General features: G+C 52.8%; 2 protein-coding genes across 3 annotated transcripts in view; both read right to left on the reverse strand.

The window, feature by feature from the left end:
• The window catches only part of Rgl3 (ral guanine nucleotide dissociation stimulator like 3), a 16,728-nt gene extending 7,256 nt beyond the window's left edge, over positions 1-9,472 (reverse strand). Inside the window, exons 1-9 of one of the 2 annotated variants that reach the window (XM_026778942.1) lie at positions 9,410-9,472; positions 8,881-8,991; positions 8,108-8,334; positions 7,908-7,961; positions 7,351-7,565; positions 2,437-2,576; positions 2,130-2,345; positions 1,395-1,498; positions 1,227-1,311 (exon numbers count right to left, since the gene is read on the reverse strand). In XM_026778942.1, coding sequence (XP_026634743.1) covers positions 1,227-1,311; positions 1,395-1,498; positions 2,130-2,345; positions 2,437-2,576; positions 7,351-7,565; positions 7,908-7,961; positions 8,108-8,334; positions 8,881-8,991; positions 9,410-9,442 — 1,185 coding nt within the window. In that variant the 5' untranslated portion in view covers positions 9,443-9,472. Of the gene's footprint in view, positions 1-1,226; positions 1,312-1,394; positions 1,499-2,129; positions 2,346-2,436; positions 2,577-7,350; positions 7,566-7,907; positions 7,962-8,107; positions 8,335-8,862; positions 8,992-9,409 lie in introns of both variants that reach the window. The other variant, XM_013346177.2, reaches the window with a different exon arrangement.
• Positions 9,473-9,892: 420 nt separating this feature from the next.
• Ccdc151 (coiled-coil domain containing 151) overlaps positions 9,893-13,381 on the reverse strand; it is a 13,560-nt gene continuing 10,071 nt past the window's right edge. Inside the window, exons 7-12 of the mRNA XM_026778915.1 lie at positions 12,853-13,008; positions 11,817-11,977; positions 11,577-11,733; positions 10,863-11,015; positions 10,441-10,525; positions 9,893-10,295 (exon numbers count right to left, since the gene is read on the reverse strand). Coding sequence (XP_026634716.1) covers positions 10,177-10,295; positions 10,441-10,525; positions 10,863-11,015; positions 11,577-11,733; positions 11,817-11,977; positions 12,853-13,008 — 831 coding nt within the window. The 3' untranslated portion in view covers positions 9,893-10,176. The remainder of the gene's footprint in view (positions 10,296-10,440; positions 10,526-10,862; positions 11,016-11,576; positions 11,734-11,816; positions 11,978-12,852; positions 13,009-13,381) is intronic.

Consider the following 13,381-nt stretch of genomic DNA (forward strand, 5'->3'; position numbering starts at 1 on the left):
GGGGAGGGGAGTGTAGAGATGGGGAGGGGAGTGTGGAGGTGGGGGAGAGTGTGGAGATGGGGAGGGGAGTGTGGAGGTGGGGAGGGGAGTGTGGAGGTGGGGGAGGTACTTTTGAAAGTGGAGGTCTTTGGAAGAGACCTGAAGGAGGGGAGTGGGCACAGCACACACCTATCTTGAGGGGTATCGGATGTTCCAGACCCAGGAATCAGGCTCCATGCTCATCTATATGGAATTTACACTGAGGGTGAGCACTCGATTCTAATCAGAACTTTACCCTTGCTGGCCCACATTTGAAAAACTCCTATCAAGGTGAATTCCTAGAACATGGTTCCTCCTCCCTAGGCCCCTTAGGAAATCGTTTCCTCTGACTTCCTTGCATTTTGCAGAATGAATAAAGAAGGCTGGTATTGCCTGTGAAGCAGGGAGAAAGCAAGCTGGAGACAGAAGCTGGAGTTGGCTTTGCAGCAGATCCCTGAAGGAAGGATGTTTTGGGGACACGATGCTTCCCTGAGAATGGCCCCAAGTCCCCTTAGCCCTGGCTGTCCTGGAACTCACTCTGTAGACCAGGCTACCTCAGTCTCCCAAGTGATAAGAGTCACCGGGCCCTGCTTTTTAAAAAATTTGTTTACTTTTTGTTTTGTTTTGAGGCAAGGTTTTTTTTTGTTGTTGTTGTTGTTTGTTTTTGTTTTTGGTTTTTTGAGACAGGGTTTCTCTGTGGCTTTGGAGCCTGTCCTGGAACTAGCTCTTGTAGACCAGGCTGGTCTCCAATTCACAGAGATCCGCCTGCCTCTGCCTCCCGAGTGCTGGGATTAAAGGCGTGCGCCACCATCGCCCGGTTTGAGGCAAGGTTTTTTGGAGTTCAGGATAGCCTTGGACTTTGTAGCTGAAACTGTCCTTGAACACCCTGTCCTCCACCTCACTGCTGGGATTACAGAGGTCTCCCACTCTGCTTTTGTGTGGCTGCTGGCTTCTGCACCAGAGACTCATGCCTGTGCCGAAGGCACTTCACAGACTGAGACAGACATCTCCCCATTGTCATACTTGGAGTATTTTTGTTGTTTTTGTTGTTTGCTTGCTTTTCAAGACAGGGTTTCTCTGTGTAGCTTTGGAGCCTGCCCTGGATCTCGTTCTGTAGACCAGGCTGGCCTCAAACTCACAGTATTCCTCCTGCCTCAGCCTTCCAAGCACGGGCCACCACACTTTCTTGATTTGGGGGTACCCAATACCTGGGAAAGAATTGCTCGGCAGCTGAGATGATTATTCTCATCAGAAAATATCTGCGACAGTTTCTTGAAGGTGGACAGTGGTTCCCTGCGGGGGAGAGAGGCGCGCTCAGGTCAGCAGAGGGAATAGTCAGAGCCAGGGCACGGTTACTGCATGGGGCACCCACTCACCGGCTTACAGATCCCCAGCTGCGCTTGAGCCTGTAGATGGGGTTAGACTGCAGGGCCGACAGGATAGCTCTCAATGAAGAGAAATTGCCAAGTTCCCTGCAGCGCTGGGAGTAAGGGGGCGGCGCCGGTCAGTGGCCACACTCCACTTCCATCTCCCAGGCACAGCTTCTTAGGTAGCTGTGTCGTGCTGCCTTTGTTTTGTTTTTAAAGACAACTTCTGGATCCAGAGCCAAGGCTGATCTTTCTGCCTCCACCTCCCCAATGCTGGGACCACAGGCACATGCCACTACACGGGACTTGAGGTTGGGCTTTTCTGATACCAGGTCAGACCCCAGGCCTCACCTGTAGAGTGGCTAAGCAGGTAAACCGACATGCTCCCTTTCTTCAACGAGCCCCTCCCTCAGCTCTTAACCCCTCCTGGCTGAGCCTGGTTCTCCCATCTACCCCTACGCTTTACTTCTCTCTAGTTCCTCAGTTCTTACACGTGCCCACAGCCTCTCATCTGGATCCAAGATCCTTTCCCAAGTCCTCCAGGATCATCTTTTCCCCTCTCCACTCCTCTAGACACCCCATACACCTGATCTGCCCCCCCCCCCCCTTTTCCATTTCCCACTGCAATCCTATTGTTTCAATACATCCACTTCCAGTCTCTAAACCTCAGTTTCAGCAAGCTGGTTTCCGGCCGCACCCTAGGCCGGCTGCTGGGCCCCGCCCCAGTCCCATCCTGATGCAGACCTGGGCGATGCGGATCCACTTTTCAATGCGCTGTGCCCTCTGCGAGGCTGCCAGGCCAGGCGCTGCGAGCACCGAGCCCAGCACGCAGCCCGTAACTGCATTGAACTGGGCCACGGTGGCACGCACTGTGGGAGAAATGCCTGCAGCTCCCGGCCGGTCACGCTGAGACCACATGGAACCCAGACATTCACAGGTACGCACGCGCAAGAAGAGCTCCTGTGTAGGGGAGAAGAGGGTACGATGGGTGGGTGCTCATCAGTACAGGCCTCACCCACCCTCCCACCCTGACGCTGGCTGGGGTTCCCACCACGTCCATAAGGGTCAGTTGCTCCGCCACCTCATCCACGCTGAAGTCCAGGAGCTCGGGGCCTTCAGAACTGGGGTCTTCGTCTTCCTCGAAGTCCTCGGAGAATTCTGATCTGGGAGACTGGGCAGCCCTGGGAGGGCCTAGGGAATAGATACAATGTTTAAAACTCATGTTTGGGCTGAGAGGATGGCTCCGCAGTTAGGAGCACTTTCTGCTCCTCCAAAGGACAGAGGTTGGATTCCCAGCACCCACGTGGTAGCTAACAACTCTGTACCTCTATGTACCTCCAGTCTCAGGGGACCTACAGGATCTACAAGATGCCTCTGTGGACATCGTGCACACATGTGATGCACTGACAAACATGAAGGCAAAACACACCACACACACACACACACACACACACACACACACACACGAAGCTATACATAAAGTAAAAGGCTGGGCGGTGGTGGCGCATGCCTTTAATCTCAGCAGGAGTCTGGATTGCCTGTGGGACCTTAGGCAAGTGCCTCTGTGTCTCTGGGTCTCACCTCCTCACCTGTGAACACCCTGACTGTTTTGCTTTTTATTTACGTAATTATGTGTGTTTTTGGGTCCGCAAGTGCCAGGGTTTATGTTCAGAGGTTGAGGACAATGGGAGTTGGTTCTCCCCTTCCACCCTGAAGTTCCAAGAATCTAACTCAAGGGGCCAGCTCTGGCAGCAAGTGCTGTTACCTGGTGGAGCCGTCTCTGCAGCCCACCCCAAGTGGTTTCGTTGTTAGCTTTGATTTTAGGAGGAGGCTTTCTACACCCTCAGGCTGGTCCTCCTGCCACAGCTGGGATCACAAGAATATGCCACCACACATCACTGCGTTCTTCAGTTTTCCTTGCCTCCGATTGATGACATTGGTGGGAGGGCATTTGGCAAGAGGATTGCCAGGAGTGTGAAGCCGACCTCAGCTATGGTTTCAGGCTAGCTTGGGCTACAGAGTGAGAGTCCGTCTCAAGGTGGGCTGGTAGCGGCGTGGCATTGCTGAGATGGCTCGGTGGTTAAAGGAGATTGCTGCCAAAGCCAAAGACCCGAAGCGGATGCCATTAATGGAAGGAGAGTACCAACTCCCAAAAGCTGTCTTCTGACCTACACACACACACACACAAGCATGCGTGCACGTACACACATACACGGTGACATGATATGTCCCGTACATGAAAATAAACGAATAAATGTTAAAAAATAAAAATGGGCTGGGAGATGGCTCAGAGATTAGGAGCAGATAGTATTTCTCCAGAAGACTGGAGGTTAATTCCAAGCGCCATGTCAGACAGCTCACAACTGCTTCTAACTCCAGCTCCAAGAAATTCAAAGTCTCTGGCCTCCACAGGCACCTGCACTTGTGTGTCATTCCCCCCCCACATGTATATTTAAAATTAAATCTTAAAAATTAAAATAAAAATATAGCTTCTAATTCTATCTAAATGTGGTGGTGAGCACCTGTTACCCCAGAGGAGCAAGATTGAAAACCTGAGGTCAGTGGAAACTTCATAGTGGGTTCAGTTATACCCAATAAAACAAAAGAAAACCCCCAGAAAGCCAAGCCCCAAATGTTTGTGGCTCAGTGGAAGAACAGGGTGAGGCCCTAGGTCAGTCCCTAGCCACTCACACACATAGGGGTCCCTCCTGATGGCCGACATGGCGGAGGGAGAGAACCGACTCCCACACTCACTCAGTCCACCACTGCAGAATAAGGAAAATGAATGTAACAAAAGATTTACAACTTGATGGTAGGAAAGGAAACCTCTCGGTGATCAATTAAGCAGAGAAGAAAACATCACCAGTAGGCATGGGCAAGTAGCTGCTTCCCTCGAGAGCTGGAAGTGGCCACTTGAGCAGCTCAGGGTTTGAGGGATTAAAGGATGAGGATTAGGGACACAGAATCAGATGAGCTCAAGCACGGATGAGACGATGATTCTGTATAAGCAGAGTACAATTATTTCGTTAGATAACCCTAATTGTCCTGCTGGTGGAGACAAAGCCAATAGCATCCTTCGCTCCTGCACTCACGGGATGCAGGGAAGCCAGGAATCAACCACAAAAAGTGTGCAGAAAAACAAGGCAGCCTCAGAGGCGTCGGACGGACGGGACAGGCATTCTCAAGAGAAGTGAAATTTCTTTCTTTCGGGTTTGGTGTCTTTAATCCCAGCACTCAGGAAAAAAGGCAGGAGGCTCTCTCTGAGTTCAAGACCAGCTCGGGCTACATAGCAAGTTCCAGGCCAGCCTGGGCTACACAGTGAGATGAGACACTGTCTCAAAAAACCCAAAACAAAACTCAAAATTTCATTTAGGTTCATTGAGATGGCTTATTGACACATGTGGGCCACTCTCACCACTGCCAAAAAATGGATAAAATGTAAATAAATAATGAACAAATGAATAAAAACTACACGCATCTATTGTGCACAATGCAAATTTCAGGAACCTGTTCGCTCCTATTACGTGAGTCTCAGAAACCAAACTCAGACTATAAGGACTGTCTGCAAGCCCCTTTATTTGTTGAGCCCTCTCACCTGCCCCAGAAGTGACATTTCAAGACCTGAGTGAGATTTGTAATCTTTTCTCCATCCTCAACTTCCTTTGTTTCCAGACAGGGTCTCACCATGTAGCTCTGGGTGGCCTGGAGGTCACTGTGTAGACCAGGCTGGCTTCCAGAGCACCAGATTTTCTGTAGTGTTTGCTGGTACCTCATAATAAGGTGTCAATTGATGTGTGGCACCCACTCCACCACCCCAGTAGATACCTAAAAGGTTAGATCCCGTGGGAAAACTGCCTCGATTGTACAGAGCTGGGTTCCAGTTCCTGGTAACATAAATACACGAATAAATAAATAAAGATTAAAAAATAAGACAAACAAAAAAGGAAACATCTGGGTGGTGGTGGTGCACACCTTTAATCCCAGCACTTGGGAGGCAGAGGCAAGGGAGTATGCTGAGTTCGAGGCCAGCCTGGTTGAGTTCCACATTGAGTTCCAGGACAGCCAGGGCTACACAGAGAAACTCTATTTTGATAAACAAATAAAAAAAAAAAAAACAAGCACCAAAACCAGGAGACAAACACCAATACTAGGCTGGTGGCACACACGCAATCCAACACTCCAGGGAAGGAACTGGTGCTGCCTCACACAGAAGGGGCCCTGAGTTCAGTCCCTTGCTCTGTGTAAACCACACATCTGTCCAAGGTCACCCTCTGCTACTTAGCGCTCTGCTCAGTGGGGTATATAGCAAGACCCTGTCTCAAAAAGTAAGACAAAACTATGGCCACAACTGCCTGGAACTCCAGTTCCAGGGGAGCAGAGATCTTTTGACTTACGCTGGCTGGAGCTGCATGCACACGGTGCATTTAATGCAGGAAAAGCACTCAAACACATAAAGTTATAAACAAACAAATTAAAAAACAAAGCAAAGAGACTACAACAGTAACAAAAATAACACCCAGCACTGGGGAGATAGAGGCAGGAATATCAGAAGTTCAAGGTTATCCTTGGCTACATACTGAGGATAGCCTGGGCTACCGAAGGATAGCCCGGGCTATCTGAGATCCTGTCTTGTAAAATAAAAACAACACATATTAATAATATGATTGGTCAGATGGCCCAGCCATTAAGAACATGGAACACATATAATAGTAAAAAGTGAAGCACTCTGTGGCATGTAGGGACCCAGACACATGTGTCAGACACACAGTAGCAATGAATACAAATTAAACAAAATACCAGGACACTTGGCCATCCCTTGCTGCGTACTGATTTTCTGTGTGTGTTGGATGTTCTTTCCAGAAGGTTGGGAAGCAGAGTCCATCATTAATGGCCAAGGCTAGGGTCTCAACACATGCTAAATGGAAAATCCCGTGAGGTAATCACTGTTACCATTCCCATCTCAGAGAGGGGGAGAGATCTAATCAAGGTCACACAATCACCAATCGGCAGGCCTGGGATTTGAACACACGTTGCTGCTCTTGGCTGGGCAAGCATTCAGCCACTAAGTGACATCCCAAATCAGAGAACGAAGGATCTTGGGGTGCAGGAGGATACTAATAAGCAAATGCTAATATCTTTTGATAAAGACTTATGATCAGGTGAAGAAAATAAGGCTCATTTAGCTTAAAAGTATTGCCCATGAGGCTAGAGAAATGGCTCAGGGGGTAATATATTTGCTCATGCAAGGGTGAGGAGTTGAAGTCAGATCTCCAGCACCCACAAACCACAAGGCACAGTAGTGAAAGCCCAGTCCTGGATAGGCAAACACAGGAGAAACTTTGGGGCTCAAGGGCAAGTCAGTTTAGCCAAAGGGGTGAGCTCCAGGTTCAATAACAGTAGACAGCAGCAGAGGAAAACACCTAGCATTGTCTTCTGTTCTCCACATTCGTGTGCACATACGTGCATGTGCACCCATGTTCATGAACACACACATGCACCACACACACATTAAGGAAGGAAGAAAGGAAAGGAAGCTATCTCCAAGGCTGGAGATGTGACTCAAGACCTGCAAGAGCTTGCCTGGTATGAGTTTATTTCCAAGCACTAAAATAAGTTTAAAAAATGTGTTCAAGTCGGGCGGTGGTGGCGCACGCCTTTAATCCCAGCACTTGGGAGGCAGAGGCAGGCGGATCTTTGTGAGTTCGAGACCAGCCTGGTCTACAAGAGCTAGTTCCAGGACAGGCTCCAAAGCCACAGAGAAACCCTGTCTCGAAAAACCAAAAAAAAAAAAAAAAAAAAAAATGTGTTCAACTTCCTAATGCTGCAACACTTTAATGAAGTTCCTTATGTGGTGACCCCCAACAATAAAATTGTTCTTGTTATTTTTTTTTTAAATGTGTTCTAGGTCTGTTATTTTTAGAGGGGTAGCACAATTTTAGAATCACCAGCACTAAATGTCCCTTACCAGCCCAAGCCAGTCGCTGCTCCTCCTCTGCCTGTTCTCCCTTAGCCTCTTCCAAGAACTCTTCTAGAAGCTTCTCTGCTTCCCTGGCTTCTGCCCCTCCTGGGGCTGCCCAGCCCAAAAATATTAGGACATTCCCCAGGTTCTGATGGGCAGGGGGATCCCAGAAGTCCTGAGGATGATCTCGCAGCCAAGAACCGAGTACCGAAACCACAGCCCTGAATGGAGAAGGATGTGTGAGTCAAAACTGAGTCCAAGGAGCAGGGCGGTGGTGGCGCACGCCTTTAATCCCAGCACTCGGGAGGCAGAGGCAGGCGGATCTCTGGGAGTTCGAGTCCAGCCTGGTCTACAAGAGCTAATAATTCCAGGACAGGCTCCAAAACCACAGAGAAACCCTGTCTCGAAAAAAAAAAAAAAAAAAAAAAAACAACAACAACTGAGTCCAAGGACCTAGACTTTCCCAGCCTCTCCGTGCTGCCGAAAGTCCTGACCTTGAGGTCCCTTCCCCCACGCTCCCTTGGGCCAGGGGTGGGGGTGGGGGCTGTGGGGGTGGAACCAACCTCAGATGCTTGCTGAAGCTCAGATCCTGTGCCTCTGCCCTCTTGCTGTCTACCCTGGGAAGAAAAGCCTCTATCAGATGGTAACGCAGCTATAGAGCTTTTAAGACCTGTGCTCTGGGGTTCTAAATTTGGGGGCGGGGGAGGGGGCGCAGAAGGGGTTCTGAAATTGGGGACTTGAGAGTCTCTTGAGAATGACTGACCCAGGAGGTGGTGGTGGTGGCGGCGGCGGTGGCAGCAGAAAGCCCAGAACTCGGGCTGTGGGCACAAAGGCCTGGTGTGTGGCCAGGAAGGCAGGCACGAAGCCAGGATCCTGTTCACGGTCTCCGGACACCAACTCATGCACCAGCCGCTCTAGTCGGGCGGCCCTCAGCGCCCGCACTTTGCTGGTGCGGTACTGGAGGAAGGTGTCAGCAACCGGGGTGGGAGCCTGCGGGGGGGGGGGGGGGGCCGGGGGATGGAATAACATGAGGGGTGTCCCAAGCACCTTGTTTCCAACCACACCTGTCGCTGGCACCTCTTTTGCTTCTGACTGTGTTCGTTTCTGTAAATCTGAGACTCCCTAAATAGATGTCCACCCATCTAAAGCCTACATTAACCCCGTAGGACAGACACCCAACACTTTAAGCCCTGCCTTCTGTTCCCTCCTCACCGGGCAACCCTAGGCTTCAGTCAGCCTTGCAAGCTCGCTTCACTGGCCAAGCCTCGGTCCCACTCACCCCCCATCTAGCTGCTCCCCTTTCAAATTTCCTGCACCTTGTCGGTCATTTTACCTCTCGGGACGCGCTATCATCTGGCCCCACCCCCATTTCCTGAATTTATATCCAGTCACCTGAACGCCCCCAGGTCCTTTCCACTCACCTGGTCGCCTCTAAGCTCCGCCCTTCCTCCTGGCCCCGCTGCTCTTAGCTTTTGCCTCTCCGCCGCAGCCCGGGCTGAGCCCGCCCTCACTGCTCACCTCCAGCCCCTTCCGCACCTGGTCGTCTCCAGGCCCCTCTGGGGTCGAGCGCTGGCTGCGCTGCCGCCGTAGGGAGACGCTGTACACGGCGCCGTCCTCAGTCTCCTCGCCCCAGTCTTGCAGAGGCGCCTGGATGTGGAGGCGGGCTCAGAACAGTGACCCCCACCTCTGCCCTGGCCTGTAAGTTTGGGCCTCTTTCCCGAGCAGACTACTGAGACTCTGGCTGGGATCCCAGGTGGGTCCCTCTGCGCCACAGATACCCTCCTCTTAGGTCTTGAGTGGATGGGGTATCATTTGGGGACATTCCATAGTCCAATGTCACAAAGAATCTTTTTGTCACTTCCTCCAGAGATAGTCTCAGACCCCGGTCCCCACCCCACAAACCAGCCGCGTCGCGGGGTCAGGAAGTGTGAATCCCCAAGTGGGAACTCCAGGGCACATCCATTTGGCAGAAAGAGGTAGAAAACGAGAGGTGGATATCCGGAGTTTCTGAGTCTGGGGATACACCAGGGACGTGGGGTCTGAGGATTCCCCAGCTCCCTCTTACCAAGGCCAGCTCTCTGCTCGCTGTCCTTTGCATGGCCCCGATGCCCGTCCTGCTCCCTGGCGCCGCGGAGTGAGGCGGAAGGGCCAGCAGGAGCGGGCAGTGGGGCGGGGCGGCCGCGCGTCCAGTCGCGGGGCGGGGCTGGGCAAGGCGGTCGTACGGCTCCAGAGGTCCCCAACCGGACCCTGGCACTTAAACCAACACAGAAGTCCGGGACCTCCCCCAAAGGTGTGTCAAGCTGTCACCCTGACCATAAGTCTTCCCTGTTCCCAGATATGAGTGTATAGGGGACGACGACAGATCTGTGTCCCCGGGTGGGAAGTTCTTTGTGGTCAGTTGGGGTTGATCAGCCCCAGGTGTAGGGGTGCTCCTATGTCTGGAGGGGAATAAGGGCACACTGAATTTGTATCACAGGTGATGGGAACCCTATTGTCTCAGGCTGGAAGCTGCCAAGTGTCTGTGGCCCTGCATTTTGTGGGGTCAGCCTATGAGGGGCGGTGCAGGGCCAAGAAGAGGTGAATACCCAGGGGGTTAATCTGTGACCTTTATTGCGCGATTCTGAGGCGGACTCTAACCCGCCTCAAGAGATTTACTGTGGGAACTTCTGGCTCAACCTTTTTCCTCCTCCGGGCGCTGCCGGCCTGAGGTGCTCCCACGTCAAGCCTCCTTCAGCCCTTGAAGGAGCCTCGAGGCCACACCGGTAGGTAGCTCCAGAGGGTCGGAGGGCTCCCTAGAGGCCAGGAGGCATCCGAAGGGATGTGACTGCCAGTCTAGGACCTGCGCGACCTACTGCGCTTCTTACTGCGGGCTTCGATTAACTTCTGGGAACGAAGCTTGAAGGCAGCGCGGGTCGCCACATCACGGTCGTCCTCCTCACTCTCCTCTTCGTCTGCAGGGAAGCGTGGTGGGTGGGAGGGGAAGAGGGCGTTTCTTTCCCCTTTCCCAGACTTCACCACACCATGCACCTCCTCTTCGGCCTTGACATAAGGCCACCTCGTGCCCCTCCCATCCATCTCCCTTTGGCGCACACTGACCAAAGAACTTGTCCTTGACACTGGCAACGGGCAGAAGGATGCGGGTGTTGTAGAGGGGCAGTTTTCCTTCTAACGTGGCCAGGAACTACAGGAGGCAGGAGAGAGGTGTGGGACTGAAGCGAAGCTGTTCCTCCTCCCACCATACTTCCAGATAGTGCCCAGATTCTAGGAGAGACCACTGTCCACTCTCCTGCATACTCTTCCCCAGCAGGCTGACAACTGTCACTGAGGCCTGGGCTCTGGACCCTGCCTGTAGACCTGTCTAGAGTCATCCCAGGTTCTCCAGTCCTGCCATCTGATCCAACCAGTCCCGGCTTCTCTTCTTTGAATAAGAAGCTCACACCTCACCCCACCTGCTGTTCCGATCTCAGCGTGCCCTCTGGTTCTCCAGCCCACCCCCAGCCTTGACCCTGTTGCTGCACCTCTCGTTCTGTGATGTGTCGCAGCATCTCTGGTATGTCATGACTCTCTACTTGCCCCTGTAGTTTCAGCAACTTTTCCTCGACAACGACCAGCAGATTGGACACATAATCCTCTGTGTCCGGGTCTAACTTTCCTGCCAAAAGGCTATTATCCTGCAAGGGGATAGGCTAAGTTAGCTGAGAGATGCGAGGTCCCTGCTAGGGGACAGGCTTCACCCTTGAGTGGGGCTTTTCCCAGGGAGGGGAGAGCTTTGCAAAGAGTCCATCCACAGGCAGGTCCTAAAATTAAAGCCTCGCCTTTGGACTTGAGCTCTATACAAAGGATGGGAGGTCTCTTTGAGATTAATACATGAGCTAGGCCATTGTGAGGGCAGCTTTCTAAAGAACTAGCGTCAGCTTTAGCCTGAGCAAATGAGGACTTCCCCAGGAATGTGGAACCCGGACAGTGATGCGTGGTGTGAAACTTTCTTCCTTAAACGAAGTCACGCGCTCTAGGCAGGAGACAGGGCTGGAATCCTGTGGCTTGTGTGGCACTTCAACTCATTCTGATGTTCTGGGAGGATGAGGGCAGGGCTTGCCAGGGATGGGGTGGAGCTTTCTGCAGTGGGGCCTCCCAGGGACAGTGGCCACTGGAGCGGATCTCCTTGGGTGGCGCCCCCCAAGGGGCGGAGCATCACTAGGGGTAGATCTTTACCAGGGAGGGGGGGAGCCTACCACTATCACGTGGTTCAGTTTGCTGGCCAAGTGCTCCAGGCAGTCCTTGGCCAACTGGAGAGTTCGCAAGGTGCGATCCAGTTGCTCCTGGATGACGTTGCGTCGCTGCTCCTCCTTCTTGAGTGTCTCCTGCATCGAGTCGCGGTGCCTCTGCTGACTGCCAGGAGCCAGAAGGTTCAGCAGCTAGCAGGCGGCTGACTCCAGCGTCCCCCAGGCCTCCCTCAGCCACTGAGGCCTCACCTCACCAGTGTGGCATCCCCGGAGTACTTGAGGTTCTCCAGCTCTCTCTGGAGCCTCTGCTTCTCCTCCTTCAACCTCATCAACGTCTGCTCGTTGTCCTTCTTGAGAGTCTCTAACTGCGTGAAGGTCTCGTCCTGGGCCAGGAACCTTCGCACCACCGCCTGAGGGCCACCCATCCCTGGTCAGAGCCTGGGTCAATGGAGGCTCGAGGGCGATCTGACTCTAACAGTGTTACACAGCCGTGTGTAAGGAGGATTGTGTGGGTCTGCCGGTTCTTTCAAGGCTATACTTTTCCCCACGCCCTTTCCTGCCTATGTTTGAGTCAGCTAAAATCAGCATGCGGGAGGCAGCAGAGTGAACACCTTTCAAAAATCCCTGTGCCAGCAAGTTCTGGGTGGGTATCTCGCTCAACAGCACAAAGACGCTGTGTGTACCTCTAGGGTGTGATCAGGCCTCCCGGCTGTGTGTGTGTGTGTGTGTGTGTGTGTGTGTGTGTGTGCGCCATGGCACACGTGTGGATTTCAGAAAGCAACTTGGAGGAGTCTGCTCTCACTTCCCACCACACCGGGCCCAGGAACTCGAGTTGTCGGGCTCGAGAGCCATCTTCTTTACCCGCCAAGCCATCTCACCAGCTTGGGACCCATTTCTGAAGGGGTTCTCGGACTGCTGAATGAGTTCACGGCTGATTGCCTGGGGATTAACCACTTTCCAGGGGTAGCTGGGTACAGAGAACCCAAACTGGAGAAACTGACTGGGTGTGTGGGGGTCAGTATTCTAAAGCAGGATCAGGCGCTGGAGGGAGACACAGAGCAGGGCTGGGATTCTGAGGTTAGGGGCAATACTCGGCAGTCCACTGTATTCTAGATCATTCCACACAGTGATGATCTGAGAAACAGGACCTGAAAAATAAAGCTCCCCAAACTGACATACCAAACAAGTTAGCACAGTGGAAGAATGGAAGAAATTGAGGGCTGATGTGGACAGCTCCGCCATCCTGGGAGCCCTTCCTGGCTCACGTGCAGGCCCTAGCACTCACGTGCGATTCAGCCACTCCAGTGGCATCCTTAACCTTGCCGAACATCACTTCCATCTGGTACATGCTCCAGCGCTGCTTCAGCTCCTCCTCCTTGTGCCGCTGGTGGTCCTGGATGGTATCTTCTGACTGCAGCAGGACATGCTCTCGGTGCGTCTGCTTGAGGGTGGGGGACAGTCAAGGCTACCATCAAAATCAATTCCAAACAGGGCTTGGGACAGAGGTCAGGAGAGGATCCGGCTTAGCTTGTGAGGAACAGTCTAGATATGGCTATCCCTGCAGGACTCAGAGAGGTGACCTCAGAACCAGAGTAAGGAAGCAGGGTCATAGAAGGAGTGGCCTCCGGAAAGGGGTGGGCGAGAGCCCCAGTCGGATTTGGAACAAAAGCGGCCAAATTAAATGGGGTAGGATGAGGAGAGGTTTAGACAGTCAGGGTGGTGCTGCAGGCCGCAGTGGAGGTTCAGACAGTCAGGGCAGGGCTGCAGGCCGCGGCGGAGGTTCAGACAGTCAGGGCAGGGCTGCAGGCCGCGGC

Source organism: Microtus ochrogaster, chromosome 5 (genome assembly GCF_000317375.1).
Source record: "Microtus ochrogaster isolate Prairie Vole_2 chromosome 5, MicOch1.0, whole genome shotgun sequence".
Lineage (NCBI taxonomy): Eukaryota > Metazoa > Chordata > Mammalia > Rodentia > Cricetidae > Microtus > Microtus ochrogaster.